General features: G+C 48.8%; 2 protein-coding genes across 3 annotated transcripts in view; one reads left to right on the plus strand and one right to left on the minus strand.

Annotated features, from left to right (window-relative positions):
- SAMD11 (sterile alpha motif domain containing 11) overlaps positions 1 to 14,173 on the plus strand; it is a 162,547-nt gene extending 148,374 nt beyond the window's left edge. The window contains 3 exon segments of the mRNA XM_033156273.1: positions 3,764 to 3,888; positions 10,648 to 10,758; positions 13,903 to 14,173. Of these exon segments, the coding sequence (XP_033012164.1) occupies positions 3,764 to 3,888; positions 10,648 to 10,758; positions 13,903 to 14,148 (482 nt within the window). The 3' untranslated portion in view covers positions 14,149 to 14,173.
- A 1,062-nt stretch (positions 14,174 to 15,235) lies between these two features.
- NOC2L (NOC2 like nucleolar associated transcriptional repressor) overlaps positions 15,236 to 20,446 on the minus strand; it is an 82,142-nt gene continuing 76,931 nt past the window's right edge. For both annotated transcript variants that reach the window (XM_033156274.1, XM_033156275.1), the window contains exons 18-19: positions 18,441 to 18,581; positions 15,236 to 16,207 (exon numbers count right to left, since the gene is read on the minus strand). In XM_033156274.1, the coding sequence (XP_033012165.1) occupies positions 16,086 to 16,207; positions 18,441 to 18,581 (263 nt within the window). In that variant the 3' untranslated portion in view covers positions 15,236 to 16,085. The remainder of the gene's footprint in view (positions 16,208 to 18,440; positions 18,582 to 20,446) is intronic.

Here is a 20,446-nt window from a genome sequence, read left to right on the forward strand (position 1 = left end):
GCAAAGAGTTAGATAGACCAATGGCCTATCTCAGTAAAAGGCAGCTTGCTTTGCATCTGTGTCTTAAGGGACAGGCCACAGCACAATGGCAGAGAGTCTGCATTGTGTGCAGAAAGTCCCAGCTTCACTCCCTAGCATCTCCAGGAGAGACATCCCTTGCCTAAAACCCTGGCAAGCCCCTAGCAGCCAGTGTAGACTGTACCAAGCTACATAGACAAACATGATTTGATTTTTTCCTGTGTTCCTTAGTAGTTTTTGTCCAAAGCAGCTGGAGGGCACGAGGTTGAGTAAGAATTTGGGCTTTAAGGCACCAAACTAGCAAGCCTTCTCAGTATCCCTGGATATACCCCCCCCACTCGCCCCCCATGGGCATGGGTCAGTTGTTCCTATTTAACTGGAGTCTGTGAGAGGAGAGTAGTGAAAAGGGGGAGTTTGAGAGAGAAATGCACTCCTCCTGAAAGGAGGGTTGGTCAGCTGAACCAGGCATATTTTTTTGGGTCTCTGCACGCTGTGGCTGTTTGTCCTCACAGAGCTTTGACCAGTTCTTGTTTATTTTGGCAAAATCAGGCATCTCCTCTTTCTTGCCCCCCCCCCCACCACCAGTAACTGCCAATAAATCACTCTGTCTCCTGCCCCCCCCCCAATCCTTCAGCTCAGAATTTTTTACGCCAGCAGACATTCTCTCTGTGTGTTTTCCTGGTGACTGCGAAAGGGAGGATGAACTGTCTTGAGATAAATATTTTGGCAGGGGCTGTGTTTGTGTGGCTGTGTGGAAAATACTTGTGGATTCTTACAGGCGAGCTCAGGGGAGAGTTGGCACACCAAAAAAAATGTGTTGGGGAGTGCCTCTTCCTCAAGAAGAAGAAGAAATATTTTCCTTCATGGCAAATGAAATAATTTGAATCACTTGCCATGGGCACCTGATGACAGGAAGCTGCTTTATCCATTGGTCTATCAGATCTCCATCTACACTGACTGGCAACAGCTATCCAGAATTTCAAACTGCGAGTCTTTCCCAGCTGAGGGAAAGAGGGTGCCTGATGGGAATCTGCATGAGTTGCTGTTCTGAGCATGATTCCTCCTAGTCTGCCCTTCATCCAGTTCTGGGAGCTACACTGAGGTGCCATCCAGAACTCTATAATTGTCCAGGCCAGAAGTGCTCTTCCCCTGAACCTATATGTAGAGTTTATTTGACATAGGTTATGCGGAGGTTCCAGATACTTCCTCATCACTTCTGTAACCACAAAACTCTGCCTTGTGTGTGTGTTTCTAGGTGTATTTGTTGCCCTGGGGCAACAGTACTTTATCCGAATAGTTAGGCAAACCTGGTTTATGCCAGTTTCAGGTAGGTAGCCGTGTTGGTCTGCAATAGTCAAAATAAAAAAATTCCTTCCAGTAGCACCTTAGAGACCAACTAAGTTTGCTCTTGGTATGAGCTTTCGTGCGTGTGTATCTGAAGTGTGCAAGCACACGAAAGCTCATACCAAAACAAACTTAGTTGGTCTGGTTTTGTTCTGGTTTATGCCTGAGCCCTCCCACAAAATGCTGACTAGACCGGAGGCAACCTAGACTGGGAAGAAGAGTTATTTCGGTCAGTGCAGGAGCTGTCCTAGTATGGAGAAAGTTTGTTTCACCTGCCCATTGGCAGCCAATGGGTGCTGGAAGTAGTGGTGGGAGAAGAAAGGGAGGCCAACAGTAGGCGGAGCCAGAGCTGGTGCTTTGCCATTGAACGGTTTCTCTGTGTCTTGAGCAAAACCAGGTTTTTTGTTCTATCAGGCTTGGTTAAAAAGTTGGCAAGAGAAGCCAGCCCTGGAATTGGAGGCTGGAAAAGCCCCTCTGGAAAACGGCTTCTGGTCCCATGAAAGAGTTGGATCAGAGCACTGCCCTATTTTTCCTGTGGGTCCGGAGCGATTGCCCTGTTGCAGAGCCAAAGCGCTGAGATTCAAGCTGCCCAGTTGAGTACAGAGGAGGAAGCTCTCCTCCGTTCCATCTACTCGGCCGAGCTGCTATCCTTGGCTGGCCTCTGGAAGGAGGAAGTGCATCATTTGGAACCAGTTGGCTGTTACTGCCAGATCCCTTCGGAGACGCTTGCTTCTCCGGCTGCAGATGGAGGCGTCTTGCCGGAGCCTTGGCTGTGCCTGGAATAATTGAGTTCAATTCCACTTCCTCTATTTACCAAGTCAGCACCGCGCTCTTTCAAATGGGTGGGGGGGGGGGAGAGAGAGAGAGAGGAGGAGGAGGAGGAGGAGGAGGAGAGGAAGAAGAAGAAGAGAGAAAGGTCTCCTCCAATGTTTGGCAAAAACAGCTTCAGGTCTGAAAAAAATGCAAGTCTCTCAGATTAGGAGATTACTAAAGAGGTGAATGTCTGCCTTCACTTAGGCTGCATACACACCATACATTTAAAGTGTATCCCATCCCCAAAGGAATCCTGGGAGCTGTAGTTTACCCCCTCACCAATCTACAATTCCCAGCACCCTTAATGAACTACAGGTGCCAGTATTAATGCAGTGGGTGAGATGTTCCTTAACTGTATGGTGTGTTCGCAGCTGAAGATCAAGGGTGGCTCATAACCTGTGGGCCCTCTGGTTGTTGCACTCTAGCTCCCATCATCCTTGAACATTGGCCAGGCTGATGGGAGTGGGAGTCCAGCATCTGGAGGGCAACTGGTTCCCCATCCCTTCTCTTAATTCATCTTAGGGCAGTATACAGACTTCTGAATTTCACAGGCATTTGCGTTTCACTAGCAAGAGTTCTGTCAAATCTGGAAGATTTCACAGTTTTATAAACAAGTTAATTCAGTGGTAGCTGTTGGGTCCTCCTCAAGTGTTGTTGACACTGACTGGCAGTGGCTCTCCCAAGGTTTCAGACAGGGGGTCTTTCCCAGACCTACCTGGAAATAACAAGTGATTGAATCCAGGACCTTCTGCATGAACAGCGGGCGCTCTTATCACTAAGCCATGCAACTGGCATTGTAGTTTTCTGTGATAACAAGCTGCCTGACAGTAGGTAGCATTTCCATCCCTCTACCAGCGAGCTCTTCAACCTGCTCCCTAAAAGGAAGGTGGTTGCCTGTTGTGTCTCTGCATGAGTCTGTTTTGAGTGTGCCTTCCAATCACTCAGGTCCTGTCCCTAGCATCTCCAGGTAGGACTGGGAGAGAAATTCCCTGTCTGGAATCCCAGAAAGCCACTTCTAATCAGTGTAGACAATATTCAGCTGGATGGACCCAGTGGCCTGACTCAGTATAATGCAGTTTCCCATGTTCCAGAAAAGCTGCCACTTCCTTGAACTCCTTGTTGTCCTGAGCAAATACTTAGAGGTGGTCAGAGATCTTTGCTGGCTGGCCTTAGTGGGGGCTGTTGGTGTTGCTTTTCAGTTTGCAGCCCTTGCTGGATTCCACCCCCCCCCCCCCACCTCCCCTCCCTTGACTGCAGCTGAAGAAAATTAAGCACATTGAAGACATTAGTTGGAAATGTGTCATTCCCCCCCCCCCAAAAGCCCCGCTGTCTTTCTCTTGGCTTCCCCACCCTCGGGGCTAGGAATCTCCGGGAGGCCTCGGCGGGCAAATTGACCCTGCCTGGTGTTTTAATTGACAGTTCATTAAAGATGGATGTGTGGCTGGAGGAAAATAATGCAATGGGCAGCAAGGGAGGCCTGGCAGCAGTGTGGTTGTCCGTGTGGGACTTTTGTGATTTATGTTTCCTCTGCTCCCCCCACCCCCACCCCAATTTCCCAACTCTCTAAAAACCTTCTCTCCCATTCCAGGCAGCATGGGAGGTCTCTTTTTGGATGGTGAAGACAGCCCAGCACTGGAGGATGTCAGCAAGTGGACGGTGGAGGACGTCTGCAGTTTCGTGGGCAGTTTGTCCGGCTGTGCCGAGTACACTCAGGTAAACTCCCAAATATTCAGGAGGGGAGGTGAAAACCTGGGGCTTTGGGTTCCTACTTTCTCTGCAAATCAACGAAGCCAATAGTTTCTTTCAGATTCCTGGAGGGCTCTATCAGAGGGCTGCGCTGTTCCCTGTTTGTTTGCTTGCTTGCTTGCTTGCTTGCTTGCTTGCTTGCTTGCTTGCTTGCTTGCTTGCTTTAATTCTGCATCCTAACAAACTGAATTCTGCAAGCTGAATAAATTGCTCTAAATTTATTCTGCTGATCTGTCATGGGGCACTAAAGCATACACACACACACACTACTGGAAATCTTGTCTCAACACCTCTGACTTTCTGAGGTTTTTGCCAGGCCTTGCCTCCGCCTCATAGGGTCTAGAAACTTATGGGATCTTTGAAAAAACATTTCTTTTTTTAAAATTAAAAGTATGTATCTCAAGAAACTTAAATACTGCGATCACTGCCACACTGTCTGCACTTCTTCCTGTCTTTGTAAGTCTACCGTGGCTTGTCCACAGAGGCTTGGTCATGCCCATCCATGCTCCCTAAATACCAGTAAGTAAATACTGCCTGCCACTGCTGACCGCACAATCCTATATGTGTTTACATGGAAGTAAGCCACACTGTGTTCAAGAGTGCTTTCTCTCAAGTACGTATGCAAAGGATTGCACACTTAAGCCCTGTTATATACTCCGGTATTACCATTATAAGAACAAAGGAAGCTGCCGTATACGGAGTCAGACTTTTGGTCTGTGTAGCTTAATATTGTCTACACTGACTGGCAGTAGCTCTCTGGGATTTCAAATTGAGGATATTCCCAACCCCCCTAACAGGTATTGGGGTTGTATTTTAACATATTTTATCCTTATTAATTCACATAAATTATCCAAATGTCCAGCATACAGTTGCTCCAGAGACAGCGCAAAAGCTGTTTCATCCGTCACAGTCATTCCCAGGGAAGAATATTGTTCAAACTATCCTCTTCAGGATAGCTACACCTTCAAAGATGCTTTTTTCATTGTTAAGACCACTGTGCCTAAATAATATTTAAATAAATAAATGATAAATAAAATGTCGTTAATAAAAAGTAAAAAATAAATAAAAATAACAAATGATAAATATTTAAATAAATGATAAAATAGCAATAACTCTTTGCATGCAGAAGGTTTTTAAATCTACAGTTATTTACATCCTGGGTTTTTTGACGATTTTTTCTGATAATTGTGCGCAAGCAGCTTGGAGGTCTGAGCTGTAGAACTTAAAATTGCTGGTTAACCTTGTGCATTGAGCAGGGAGGAAGGTGGGTGGGGGAATAACCCCCAAGGCAAGAGGCCCTTTTGGAACATCCATCACTGCCAGGCGGGGATCATGAAGTGGCTCAGTGTGAGGCCTCCGGTCAGGATACAAAAACCCCGTCTGTTCGTTTGGCACTAAAGTCAGCCAAGGCCTTTTTCTTATAAACACTCCATTGAGAGAGAGAGAATATCAGCTTCAGGGAAAGGGATCCTGAGATGTCTCAGAAAAGTGCAACGAGAAGGTGGCTATATACTTGGAATAGAGAGAAGACTTGCTCAACAGGGAGGGGAGGGCCAGAGCTGAGTGGCAGAGCATCTGATTTGCAAGCAGAAGGCCTCGGGTTCAATCCTTGGCGTCTGCAGCTAGGACTCTGAAATCTTAGAGTGCCAGTTGGTATCAACGCTACTGAGCTAGATGGAATATTTTGGTCCCATGACTCTGACAAGGCAGCTTCCAGGGCCGCTATGAGGCTTGGTAGAAAGGCACATACCCTGCAGGCAGAAGGTCCCAGGCTTGATCCCCAGCATCTCCAGGGAGCTCTGGAGAAGAGCCTTGCCTGAAACCCTGGCGAGCGGCTGCCAGTCAGCGTGAGCATGGGCCTGTGATCTGACTTGGTATAAGGCAGCTTCCTATGATCCTATGGAAGTCAAAAATTCAGAACAACAAGGCTCTTTGGGGAAAGGGGTGCTTTGCAGGCAGGAGGGTCCGATCCTGGCATCTCCAGGTAGGGCTCAGGGTATTCCTTGCTTGAAACCCTGGAGATCAGGTGCACTAGAGAGACCAAGAAGGCTTCCTTTGTTCCTGTGTGCTATGTTCCCCTTTCAAGAAAGAGTCCCACCAAGTAGGGCTAAGGAGGAGGAACCGTTCAAACCATGTTAATGCTTCTAACCTGAATCAAATAAGTCACCTTTATTAATACTATTATCATACGTTTCAAGTGTCCTAAGCAAAATCTAACAATAAGTTAGCAACACTTGTTAGCATTGATGGGTCTACTCGAGTAGGATGAGCACTGGGCTACAGCCCAGTATTTATTACGTTTTTCAAACCACCTCCCATGAGGAACCCCAAAACGTGCCTCTTTAAGCACAGCCAGCTCTCTCACCTGTCAGTGAGGCCTCCCTGCGGGCCTCAAGCCCCCTGCTTTCCAAATAATTTGCCCACCCCCTTCCCCCAGCCAATTGGGAATGCATCAGGGGAGGCCCCAAAGCCCTTTCTGCTCACAGGGTCGTCATTTTTTTCTGTCTCTTTCTGGGTGGTGCATTTTCAAGGCAGGGCCTGCCCCCTGCTTCCCCCCCCCCCGCCGCCACCCTCTCGCGCACCCGTGCAAGTGCTAATCCCCTCATGACACGCTTCATTAAAGCCCCCTCTAAGGCTGGGGCTTCTGCAGGGCGGCAGCTGTGGCAGCTGGCTTTCGGGGGGGGGGCAGAGGCACAAATGGGATGGAGAGAGAGGGTGAGAATTGGCGGGAGATGCAGAAGGCTCTGTGTAGGTGGGAGTGCTATTTATTACTATTACGACATTTCTATAGCAACTTACAGTGAAATGTCCCCGACTGAAACCCTGGAGAGCTGCTTGCCAGTCATAGTGGGTGATGCTGAGTTATACAGAATGGTGGCCTGTTCTGATCTAGAGCAGCAAGTGTTCTTAGCAGCCCTGCATACTGGACCAGGGCTGTCACAGAATGGACCATCTGGGATATAAGCATCTCTGATCAAACCCTGGCATGTTGCCCATGCTGGCTCTCAGATAACAACCTAAAACTAGGGTTGCCTTAATATAAATGAGCATGCCATTAGCTAGGCATAAGTATTATTGCCAATAGTGGATGCAGCATGCAGAAAGCTAAGCAATACTCCACCATTACTTTGTTTTATTGTGGTGCCCCACCAGTACACCTAACTTTGCATGGAAAAATAGGTCCCTGCCCTGAAGATCATGTGAAGCTTACTAACCCTGGCTGCTAACCCTGATGGCTAAGTTCTGCCTCCACTGTTGGAGCCAGTATGCTTCTGAATCCCAGTTGCTGGAAGCCGCAGGAGAGGGTTGCCCATATTAGGCACCTTGCTGGCCACTGTGAGAACAGGATGATGGACTCGATGGGCCTTTTGACCCGATCCATCAGAGCTCTTTGTATGTTCTTATCATGTTCAAGGGGGAAATTTAAAACTCTTCCTTCCCTTTCGCTGCCACAAGATGAAGGATAGGCCTATTGACAGCTATAACCTGGAGCTTAGTTAAATGGAACTTCCATGTTTAGAGGAAGTCTATCTCTGTACAGTAGATGCTGAGGGAGACACAAACATGGGCAGCCCATCGCCTTCACATCCTGCAGTCTGTAGAGCACGAGACTCTTATTCTCAGGGTTGTAGGTTCCAACCCCACGTTGGGCGAAATATTCCTGCATTGCAGGGGGTTGGACTAGTTGATCTTTGTGGTCCTTTCCAACTCTACAATTCTGTGATTCTCTGTAAACTATGCTGAGTGTTGGGGGTAGGATGCTGGGCTAGATTCCCCATCCTCTGACCTGATCCAACTTCAGATTGCAACCATGAATGTTGTTGTTTTCTTATAGCAAAATCTAGGACAGGTTTGCAGACCTGATGTGGCAGTTCAGCCCTCTTCCCATGTAATCTGTGCTCAGAAGTAAATCTCACTGGTTTCAATGGGACTTACTCCCAGTTAGGTGTGTGTTTATAGACTGCAGCCTCAGAATGGGGACAGCAAACTTCAGAGTTTGGGTAGATTGCAGAGTTGAGTGTTCCTCCACTTAGAAATGATGTAAAATTCTTCTCATTCCCAGCCCTCTCTGGAGGTGCCAGAATTGAACCTAGGAACTTCTGCACACAAGGCAAATGCTCTACCACTGAGACACTTCCCATCAAAATGTCTTGAGCTGGCCTAGCACTTTCCTCTCTGTCCGATTCTAAAAACTGCAGCTTTTCTTGGTTCCTTCTCTTTCTATCTCTCTGACACACACATCCCTCCCTAGTTTGCTTTGTCCCTTCAGTCGGATGGCAGTGGGTTGACTCACCTTTGCCAAAATGGCTCCCATCTTCCAGGTAGGAACATCTAGCTATTTCCCAGCTTTTCTGGGCCGTTTACCGGTACTTTCAAATATGCGTCTGCCATGCTTGAACTTTTACCACTAAGGAACTTCAAGCAATGCCTCCCCCCCCACAAGAAACCCCTTAACTTTCTCCAGTCCAAAACCCAGACTCCTCCATAGCAACCCTAGTGCAGAATAGAGATGTGGCAACACTCTAAAAGGCCCTCCCCGCAGTTTTTCTCCTCTCTTGCAAGAATCGCTTGGAAGCCATCCGTGTGCTTTTGTGCCAGCAGCACCTGACTGGCATGGGCAGGGCAGGCTTGCCCTCTCAGCTCCTGGCCTTGTGCTTCCTCCAGGCTGAACAAGACAGCAAGCAGGGTTGCTGAGAGCTCTTCCGATCTTCACCAGCCACCCCAGAGCTCCCTGTGAAAAGAGTAGCCCTTTCACAGTGGTGCTTTCCGGGCAGCCTGATCCAGAAAAAAACAATTCCCCCACCCCGTAAACAAGGTCTCTTGAGTGAGCCACAAAGGGCAAGAGGTTTGGAGGAGCTGGAGGTAGTGAAGGAAAAGGAGGAGGAAAAAGGGGTTTGGCACAGAATGAGTTAAAGGGATAAAGCCTTTTTCTTTTTCTTTTTGGTCCACAGCGGGGCTCCGCATTTAACAGGTTTTTACTGTGCAAGAAAGCCAGGCCGCAGAGCTGTCTGCCTGCTTTCTCTCCTCCAAAAACCGCAGCTGCCGGGGAGGTCTGGCACAGAGCTGACCTCCGCTCTTGCCAGCAAAAAACAAGCAACCGAAAGAAAAAAGCCGGCCACAGCGTTTGCATTAGGAATAAAGCAGGGGGCAGTGGGAGGAAGGCAGTCTTTGCTCAGTGCAACCCTGTATTGGAAACACACACACACACACACACACACACACACACACACACACACACACCCTGGTGCTCTCGGCCCCTGGGACCGTCCATCTGTGTCTTGATGGCAGGTTGCATCACACACAGCTTGGCATGGGCTCCAGGGAGGCCTGGAAGCAAGCGTAGCGGAGCACAGGGATGGTTTTTTGGCTGTCAGCCAGGCTGGCCTGCTGGGTCACGGGGCAGGGTGAGCAGCCTTGGCTGGAAGAGCCCACCTATAAAAAGAAGATCCAGAAGGGGAGGAAGCTACTGTCGGCTTCCTTTTTGTTATTATGATTTAAGAAAAAAAGCTCAAACAGCAGGCTCCCATCTGTGCCTGCCTCTGAATCACCAGCTTTAAGAGTATGGGGCAAAATGAGGTAATAGTCAGTTGTCTCCAGTAGTGGCCCTATTCAGAGGAGACCCATTGGATTTGATGGACACCACTAACTTAGGCCCATTAATTTCCAAGAGTCTACCAGTTCACAAACGGACAAAAGTCAACAGCAGAATAACAAGGATAAAGCCTTTCTTTATATAAAAAAAACTGCATAATTGAAATACTGTACATAGTAAATCAACTACACTAAAAAGATAAAGAATTAAACTACCGTATGTAATAAACAAGCCATTAAAACAATATTTAAAGCAGGAGTAAGAGAACTGAGTTTCTCTCTTCAGCCTGATTGCAATACTTCAGATGCTCCCCTACTTAGAATAGAATTGTAGAGTTGGAAGGGACCCTGAGGGTCATATAGTCCATCCCCCTGCAATGCTGGAATCTCAACTAAAGTGTCCATGGCAGTATTATAATTAGAAGACAGGCACAAAAGGAAGAGGCCTGGGGTAGACATTTACTCCTCCATCCAAATGCTTTCTTTGCAGGGTGCTTTTTCTTCCTATTTTCTTTCTTTCTTTAAAGTTTTACTGAGTTTCCCAGTATTAGATAAAATGGAAGGAAGAAATCACGGACAACAAACACAAAATTGGTCCACTTGAGGGAGAGGAGCAGTATCTTATTGTTCATGAGTCTATGATTATGTCACAGGATGGAAATACCCATGCCATTACGACAAGCCAGTTGCTGCGGGGCGGGGATGGGCGGGCTTTATGGGTCTATAACCTTATTTAACAGAACTAATAGGCAGGAAGCAGTCTGCGTCAAAGTGATCACAGGATGCTCTCTTTTTGAAGCATAGGATGAGGTTCGCACCCACACACAGAGACGAGCCCACCTGCATTCTGAAGTGCAACACTGCAGCTTAGCCCACCACCCTACCCACATGTAGACCCAACCTCATTAGGTTGGCAAACACTAATGATGTAGGCTCACATCTACACAGTGTGTGTGTGTGTGTCTGTCTGTCTGTCTGTCTGTCTGTCTGTTAGTCTTGCTTTGTATTCCCCAATAGACTCGACTTTGTATAAGGCAGCTTTCTCTGTTTCTCTAAAACACAGCACTCAGATCCCAAATAGCTCTCCTCTGGGCTCCTCTTACCCACACTGCTTTCTGCTTCTGCCCTTGACAGGTCTTCCGGGAACAGGCCATAGACGGTGAGACTCTGCCCCTCTTGACAGAAGAGCACTTACTGAATAACATGGGGTTAAAACTGGGACCCGCATTGAAGATAAGGTCACAGGTAAGAGTGCTCAAGACAGCATGCCAGAACTTCAGAATACAGAATTCCTGTTGACATTTGTCTTAAATAAGAGTAAGGCCTGCAAGTCTGGCGGGCAGCTGGGGTCTAAGGACTCAAGTGGCCTATTCCAACCAGATGTGTGTGCGCAAGTGGATGAACAGAACCCAGGGCAGGTGGAAGTGAGGGTGGGGGAATCACACTTTTGAATGCTCACCTCTTTACACACAGAGGCATAAGAAGTGCTTGCTGGGCGAGGCCAGTGGCCCATCTAGTCCAGCATCACAGTGACCAACCAGATCCCCGAATGGGGAATTGTCAAGCAGGACCTGAGCACAAGAGCAGCTCCCCTCCTCCTGTGGTTTCCAGCAACTGGTATTCAGAAGCATACTGGCAGAGCACAGCCACTGTGGCTAGTAGCCATTGGGAGCCTTTATCTAATCCTTTTTTAAAGCCATCCAAGTTGGTGGCCATCACTACTTCTCCAAACCTAAGGAGTTCCAAATGCTGTAAGCCTTCCTCATAGGGGAGTTGGCAACATCTCCCTGGAAGGAGGAAACTAGTAGGGAGGATCATGCTAATAAGCACATCCCATAATAGGTAATATGGAAGGGTGGCATCCCTTTTCTGCAGCCCGAAGGGGTTCCACTATGCCACTTCATTCTACAGCATCTGTAGGTCAGGCCTGTGCTGATGGGGCTCTGCACTCACCTGCAATAGCAGCTTTATACACTTCCTTTGCCTTCTACTGTAACCCAAAAGCTAGCACGCTCACAGTCGATAAGTTGTTTTGGTAGAACAAGGCTGGGGATCCTTTTGCCCTCCAGATTCCCAACTCTCATGATCCCTCATCACTGGGGCATGACGGAAGTCCAACAGTGCAGTAGAAGGTGCTGTTCTAAGTAGATCTCCCCCCCACACACACACACACCTTTTCTCAGTGTGTTCTGGCAACAGGGCATAGGAAAGGGTTCAAATAAGAGTCAGAGGTCTGGGTGTTTTGCTAGCTTTTGAGCACTATCTCTTTCTTTCCATCCCCCGCCCCCCACCACCAAATGCTGCAGGAAGAACATCCTTTGCACACGCACACACTGGTTCTTGGTTTCTTCTTCCTCCATAAAGGCTGCTCGCTTTCCCCCATCACAGCCTTCATTTGCTCCGTCAACAATTTAAGGGTAGCCCCCTGCCCTCTCTCCCCAGCTGCCGAGTCTCTCCCCCTATCCTCCCGTGTGCCCCAGGGATGTGGGCTTATATTAATCACCTTCGATCCTGAGCCAAAAGCCCCCCCGCCTGCTCTCGCACCTACACAGCTGGTTTTTGTTAAAGCTTCAATAAAAAACAGAGGTTCATATTTAACCCAAAACAACCAGAGTATTATTCAGTTAGCAAAACTTGGGCAAGGGGTGGCTGTATCACTCCAAACCCAATTTTAAGGCTACTGCCAGTTATTTCGCTTTCGTATCTCTCCTGCACTCACACACGAAACGCAAACACTCCACAACCTGCGTGTGTAATCGAAGCCGGATTGGTGCTCCTGAATTTCTTGCTGCCACCGCCGCTGCTTCTTTTTCCTCCTTGAATCAGTTTTATTTCCTGCAGAATTGATCCACAGGGAACAATTGCCCAGAGAACCTTTTTATTAGACCCCTCGTAAACAGTAAGGGCTGCAGGGAAAGTAATAAAGTTGCCCTTATTGTTTTAACATAATATAACAAATGTATATGGCCAGTGGTGGTTTGGGGGGGGGGGGAGCCTGCCTCGGCAAAATGTATTTATTGCACCATGGCCTGCTTCCCAAGGGTAGTGCGGGGGGGGGGGGGCAGCAGAGAGATTGCAATATTGCTCCGGGCTTAGGGTGTATGTGATCTCCAAAAGGTTCATCCACAGTTGGAGGCAGTAATGCTTCTGAGTAACGTAGGAGGGGATAGTGTTCTTGTGCTCTGGTCCTGCTTGCAGGTTTCCTATTGTGGCATCTGGTTGGCCACTGTGATGTGAGAACAGGATGCTGGACTGGATGGGCAACTGGCCTGACCCAAAGTTCTTATGTTTTTGAAGTACATGTGGAGGAAGAATGTGAAGCCCAGATACAGCAGTGGTTCCCCAACGCAGACTGCAGCTTCCCCATGGAACATCCCTCCACACCCAGCCATTATTATCCCTATGTGTCTGAAATAAGAAATACCCTGGTCACATTTCAGGTGACTCTGCCCCAAATGTCAGCAGGTATCTCTGTTGTGGATGCTGTTTCACCAGAGGGTGACAAGGAACATGTTGGGTGCGTGGGATAGAATTCTGCGAACTGGTTTCTAGGGAGACAAGAGGGCTCACTTGCTCTATCAGGAGCATAATGATCCCTCTCCCACCCCTCCTCCCCCAGCATGTGTTCTGCAATCATGCACACATGTGCAATTTGGGATTACAGTGTTAGCTCAGGTTACATACTCCGCTAACCCAGAAATAATGCTTCAGGTTAAGAACTTTGCTTCAGGATAAGAACAGAAATCGTGCTCTGGCGGCGCAGCGGAAGACCCCATTAGCTAAAGTGGTGCTTCAGGTTAAGAACAGTTTCAGGTTAAGAACGGACCTCCGAAATGAATTAAGTTCTTAACACGAGGTACCACTGTATGTGAAATTTAGCATGAGTATCTATCCTCTCCTGCCCCATTAAATCAAGCTGCTAGTCCTCAAGAGGGGGAAGATAGGCTTTAAAGCATATGTCCAGTCTCTGTTTATATCATTTTCCTGTGGAGATCCCCTCTCACCAACCACCTTTATTTATGACCTTCACCAAGACTATCCAAAATGTGTATGTGTGGAATAACTCAGCTTACATGCACGTGGTTATACGGTAATTTGCCTACTTTGTGCACGTTGCCTTTTTCAGAATTTCTATTTTGCTCAAAACAGCCCCCTGCTAGGGTCCCCCAGGCTCCATAGCTGCCTCCCTGACCTGTACAGATTCAACCCTCGTTGCTTGACCCCAGAAGACGAACTCTGGCAGAGGCTGCCCCCCCCCCTCCGCCAGTTGTGCAGGAAAGGACTGCGGCTCACAGCAGGCATGCTGAAAGGAGATCTCTTGAGCCTGCAGGCTCTCCTCTCAACCCACCAATTAATCTCCCCTCTTCCTCTTGCAATTTCCCTCCACAGGTAGCCAAGAGAGTCGGCCGGGTGCTGTACATGGCTAGCTTCCCCATGGGTTTCCCGCTTCAGCCCCCGGGCTTGCGACCCACAGACCGCGACTTGCCTCCCGCTGACCTCCGCCCCTCGTCGACAGGAAGCGTGACCTCCCCATACGGCAACGCTCTCCTTCCCGCCAGCCGCATCTCGCCAAAGCAAGAAAATGGGAACCCTTTGCTGGCCGGCCTCAGCGACACATCGAAGCCGCCCTCGTAAACTGCACAGCCCCAGGCAGCCAGCCAGCCAGCCAGCCTCGCGAGGGTCCCTGGCTTGGGCTGCTGGGCCTTCCAGCACTGGAACCAGCCAGTCGAGGAACCAAGAGAATAATAATGCATTCAGCGTTGGGGTTTTAAGGGGCAGGGGTCGGCCTAATCCAAAGATTTATTGGAAGCAATTTGAAAAGGGACATCATGACTTTTTCTTTGTTTGGGCTTTTTTCTTTGTTGCCTTTACGAAAATGCAACTTTGGGGAAGAGACCCCCAGCACCCCCCTTCTTCCCTTCCCCTAACCCCAGCCTCCTGCCAGGAGGAACACTCTTCCTTCCCCACTTCTGAAATGTGTCCCTCGCTGGAACTTGTTCCATTCCTCTTTCAGGGTGTCTATGCATCGCTCAAAAAAACAACTTTGAAACAATACCAAAGACAGACAACTGACCCAACGCCCAAGTTCCGGTCCATGTTTACTTCAGTTTGGATGGTACGGCACAGCTAGCTCTGTGGGGTACAGGTTTTTTAGTTTTTTGTGTGCTTTTCTCTTTTTTTAAACTGCATTTTCATGCTGCTTAAACATTGCAGATTGACTGTGAAAGATTCCCTCCTTGCTGGGCACTGCACGGACTTGTTTTGCAGAAAAATGATAGCCGGGGGGGGGGGCGGGGGGCAGAAGGGGAGATGAGCGTGGAAGAGGCTGGGAGGCAGAGTTAACCCCCACACCTTAAACTGCGTGTGTACAGAAGATGCGTGTCCCATTTTTACTTTGTTTGTGTGGGGGGAATGTGTGTATTTTGTGGGGGAGGGGGGGAAGAGGCTTGTTGCAGAGGATATGGAGTTGCACATTTTTACCTGGTCCCCCATGACCAGGTAACAGGTACCTGAGTGAGCCCATCGGGGCAGGGCGCTCTACCTTGCCCCCTTCCCCACCTGGCAATTTGTACAGTGATGGAGAACAATCATGTGATCAATGCTTGTCCGCTTTTCTCTCCCCTCTCTCCTTACCCCTTTCTGTTTAAAACACCTGCACGCTCAACCTTTTTTCCCTTACTCATTTTTTTTTTCTTTTGTGTGGGGGTGGTGAATCTGCTCAATGGTACCTTCGCTTCTTTATATATTGTAAATGGTTGTTATCCATCACATCCAGGCCAACGCTTTCCAGCAAATCGATTTAAATAATAATAAAGAAATCACTTAATTTATAAAATGGTTGCTCCATGGGCCGGCTGTGTCCTTAAGAGTCTTGCAAAAGTACAAAAAATAATACAGAGTTGAGTCAGGCAGGGGAGGTAAGAACAAAGGTGGATCTAGCAAACTACGGTTCCCAGTGCATAGTCTCTTCTGCCCACTATGAAGAGACCATAGGCACCCTTCTCTTTCCTAGAATCTGCTTAGCGTAGCTGTATCAGGTGGGGTTTAAATGGCAGAGGGCACTGGCTGACAAAGAAATACTTCTGCGCCCCTAGAAGCTCTGTGGAATAGGTAAGAATGTTAAGAGATACCTACCACCAGTTAATTGCTGGTGCTTGCCCACTGGAAGCGGTGGTTGGCTAATAATGGACAACACAAGCTATGGCCGTGCTGGTGGGCTTAGGGCTGGCTTCCTTCCAACAAAACAGGGATCTGGAGGTGGCGGATCCGCCCTCCCCATGTTATTTATAAAGTGGCAGGTTTTAACAAGGGCCCTTTTATCTCCTTGCCTAAGCCACTTTACTGCTGCTGGCAAAGCCACAAATTTTACTGCGTTTCGCTAAAACTCTGCTGCACAAGATTTTCACGTTTCAAGTGGTGCCTTGGGGGACGGGGTAGGTGGCCTCAGCAGAGCAACTTCCTGCCCCTGCTTTAAAGGGGCATGTGGGTTACCCTACCACAAACGCAACACCTCCAGATCTATTCCCCTTGCCCCTCACAATACCCATCCCAGTTGTCTGTTGGCGCAGCTGTCAGTCAGCATCAGAGAAGTCCAAGTCTTCCACCATGTCTTCGGGTCCCTGCGCCAGCTGCTTCAGCTCCGCCCGTGACAGCTGTTTCCCGATGCCCTTGCAGCCGGCCCCTTTGCCTCCCCCTGTGGAAGAGAAAGGGAGAGAGAGAGGTGTAAATCCTGCCTTATCAGGAAGGAAGAGGAGGGGAGAGGGAGAAAGAGGCAGACAGAAGCGGCTCATTGCTAATTAATCACAAGTATTAATTAATTTATCGGCACCACTGCATCTTCCAGATAGCAGGGATGGAAGGGAGGGTGAACAAGCGCTTCTGTGCTTCTCTTATTGCAATTTGGAATCAAGAAACAAGGAGTTTTGGAAAGGGCGGTCAAAAAGTTTCCCCCCTGCTGCCCTGCACTGCTCTTTCTAAGCGGGACTCTTAGTTTAAAATGTGGAGCAAGCTTTTTCCCTGAAATCTCAGCCCCCGACATCCTTAAGGAAGAGAGAACAGTCCTGGGGTTGTATGCAATGCTCATCCTACTCAGAGCAGACCCAGTGAAATTCATGGCCATGGCTAGCATCGGTCCATTTATTTCAATGAAAGGAATCCCTCGGCACAAGCATTTCTGCATACCAGTCTTTCTTTTCCTCCCCACATGGGCTATTTTGGGTTTTCTACTGACACTTCCCATAGCACGGTGGGGGGGAGGGGAACCGGACCCTGTTGCACTTGCAAAACTTGTTCTACCAGCTCCCACTAGTGCAACTGCTTAGTTGAATCTGGGTCCGTAGGTTTACCCTGAGTAGAATTCAGTTGGCTGCAACTCCTAGGCAACATCGTACATTAAGGCAGACACAAGAAATGCAAGGTCCTCCACACGTCATGGGACTACAACTCCCATCACCCCTGACAAATGGCCATGCTGGCTGATGGGAATTGATGTTCCAATATCATCTTAGAGGGCAGCAAGATATTTACAGTACAAGGCCACTACCCCAAAGCCCCTCTGCTCAAGCAGGTCACGCAAGTTGCATTTCAAAGCTTGAGATGAAGTTCTCATTACTGGTATTGAAAAATCGAGCTTTAATTTTTTTTAATAGCTGCAACTTTCCCTGGGACTTTGGGGTGAAGAATAGGTAAATAACGCTTTAAAATTATATGCAAAAGGTCTGAAATCCTTGGGAGACCCACCACCATAATGTTGACAGTAAGGGATATTTCTCAGCCCTTCCTGAAGATGCTGTGGATTGAACCTGGGGACCTTCTGCATGCAAAGCACATGCTCTCATTTAGTTCATATGCTGGCCACGCAGAAACATGGGCTCATATACCCCTGCACTAAAATGCTTATTACAGTATTGCAGTTCTGGAAGGGTTTATTTTCCTCCCCCCCTAACCCCCCCCCCAACAAATGTCACTGCACATCTCGAGGGAGGGGCCAACTGGTAACATCCATCCCGAAACAACCACAGAGAGAGAGGCAGCTGTGGGAGCCGTTTGCCTTGCCAGGCTCTGGCAGCCCCAGATAGAAATAGCTCCAAGAGCCAGCAAGGAGACTGCCAAGCGTTCCCAGCCAATGTTCGCTCCCATCTCTGCTGTTCATCTATTCTGGGCAACGGCACCAAGGTCCGTGTGCCAACCCTCTGCCATCTGTCACAGTGAATCAGTCAGAGGGGCTGGGCACAGCTCTCTCCTCTCATTTTCACCTCAAAGCCAGGAGAGAAATCTTGTTAAGCAGAGGGAGGAGGAGGAGGAGTGGACATCCCTGCACCATCATCGCCACCCCAAAAGGGCTTTACATCCTTTAAACCTCACCCCTCAGAGAGAAGGGGAAGGCAGGAGCCCACTCAGAGATAATGGGAAAGGACAGCCAGAGCCAGTGGCACTCTTGACAAGCAACATCCTTCTGCTGGCAGAGACTTCTCTCGTTTGCGTGGATCGTCACCCAAGGCAAAAACACTGCTTGTCACCACCCAGGGCCCTGCTTCAAGGACCTCCACTGCTTATCGTTTCAGGCCAAACTGATGGAATTGGTATGCACACACGCACACACCAGTGTAGCAGGTAAGTGGCTGGATCCTACCCAGCACCTTCCTCCGTGGGCACCAGCTGATCCTCTTAAAGGGATCGCCAGCAAGACAGTACGAGGTGTGCAGAGATGTGCCAGCCAGGAACACAAACACACACACACACACCTGGCAAAATGCAAGCTGCATAGCAAGCAAACCCCTTTCCAAAAAATGTAACGGGTGAAAGGCATATTCTTTCATTCAGATCCCATACTAGAGGTCAGGAGCACAGGAGCAAAAGCCTACATCTCGCCTCACCAAGGTGCACAACATCATTCTTCCAAGGAAGCCGTGGCAGCACTCTCTTACCATCTGAATCACTGGAGCTCTCGTCATCATCATCCTCTTCTTCGTCCTCCACTTTGTACTCTCCTTCATCGCTGTCATCCTCTTCCTCACTGCTGCCAAATGAAGTGTCATCTAAACTGCCCTTCTTGGCCTTTGATTTCCCTGCAGCAAGGAGTCCGAAACAAACAAAAATATTACAGAAAAGGATATCAAAACATTTAAGACACTTTTGCAACACGGAAAACTGCATATTCTCAGATGCTGGACACAAAGCAGAACAAGTCAGAATTATTCCCAACACGTGTTGCTCGCTTTAACAAGGTGAGGTGGGGGGAGAATCTACCGGTATATTTCTTGACACGATGGCTTGCAACCAAATTTTGTGTTACATCATAGCAAAGCAGTCTTCAATATACAAATGCAAGGAGAACCTTGGGAGCATCGGGCCAGGGGCCCATCTGGTCCAGGATCTGGTTCTCACGGGGGCCAACCAGATGCCTCGGCAGGAAGCTTGCTAGCAGGACCTGAGCGCATGAGCAACTCTCTCCACTTACACGAGTCCCAATCAACTGGCACTCAAAGGCCTATTGCCTCTGACACTGGAGGGCAGAACACCACCATCTTGGCTAGTAGCCACTGACAGCCTTACCCTCCATGAATTTGTCTAACCCTCTTTTAAAGGTGGCCATCGTTGACTCTTGTGGGAGCAAAAAAAGCACTTCTCTGTTTCCTTTCTGCACACCATGCATGATTCTATCATGTCAACTCTGAAAAAGCCCCAAATGTCGCACCCTTTCCTTATGTGGGAAAATGCCCCCTATCGGAACAGCACTCCAGCCATGCCATGGCCCCTATCCAGCAGGCCACACACAGAGACCCCTAAAGCCCTTATGAAGGTGCTGGCAGTCACAGCTGAGTTCTGCTAGGTCCCACTTGAGCAGAGCACCAAATGGAGCATCATCACCCTGGCTGGGCTAGCCTAGGAAAAGTTCCCAGGACCAGAGAGAGATGTTTGGGGAGCTGCATCAGCCCCTGCATTTACACTGACTTGGGGAAAAAAAACTCACCTTCTCCCCAAATTCACTCAAAAGATTTCCTTGCTGCCTTTTCCCTGACTGCTCAGTTCTCTCCACCCGCCTCCCACCCCCCTAGGGACCAAGCAGAAGATGGATGGCAGGGTTGCCTTCTGCGGGAGATAATCCTGACAAGCACCTGAGCAGCCTATCTCTGCAAGCGCAGGAGAAACAAAAAAGTGGCTCTTCTGCCACCCCCCTCCCCAGCCCAATCCATCACACGCTGCTGGCGGGAGGAAAGGGGTTATCAGCTGCAGCGGCTGCCTGGCGATGGAAACCTGCCCAAACCGGGCTCCTGAACAGAGCTCAGCTGTGACCGGCAATTGCAGGAGCCAGCACCTTGATTATTTCCCATTACCTTTGCAGCCAGGGAGCTGTGCGTGGTGCCTGGAGGGGAGGAAAGTAGGAGGGCTTATGTAACTTAAAAAAAAAAAAACACTTTAAAAACCATTTTCTATAAAGAAAGGAGGGAGAAGCTTAATCACAGGAGAGCAGCTGGGTGGATCTGCCACGCTCATTTTTTTCTTTGCAACTCTCCCCAACCAGAACATCTGCGCAGGTCTTTCCACATCTCTCTCTTCATTCAAATCTCTCCTCAAAACTCTTCCCCGCCCATGAAATCGTCATTTTCACAGAAACCCCTTCTCTCAAACTGAACCTAACAACAGCCCTCTTGGACCAGGTGAACAGCTGACTTTCCACAGTAGTCAACCAAATGTCTCAGGGAAAGCTCACAAGCGGAACAGGAAGGCAACAGCCCTCTCCTCCACAGCCCCAGCAACTAGTATTCAGAGGTATAATCATAGAATTGGAAGGGACCCCCAAGGGTCATCAGGGGCAACCCCACTGCAATGCAAGAATCTCAGCTAAAGCATCCATGACAGGTGGCCATCCAACACCTGCTTAAAAATCTCCAAGGAAGAAGAGCCCACAACCTCCCAAGGGAGAGCATTT

This window comes from Lacerta agilis, chromosome 8 (genome assembly GCF_009819535.1).
Source record: "Lacerta agilis isolate rLacAgi1 chromosome 8, rLacAgi1.pri, whole genome shotgun sequence".
Lineage (NCBI taxonomy): Eukaryota > Metazoa > Chordata > Lepidosauria > Squamata > Lacertidae > Lacerta > Lacerta agilis.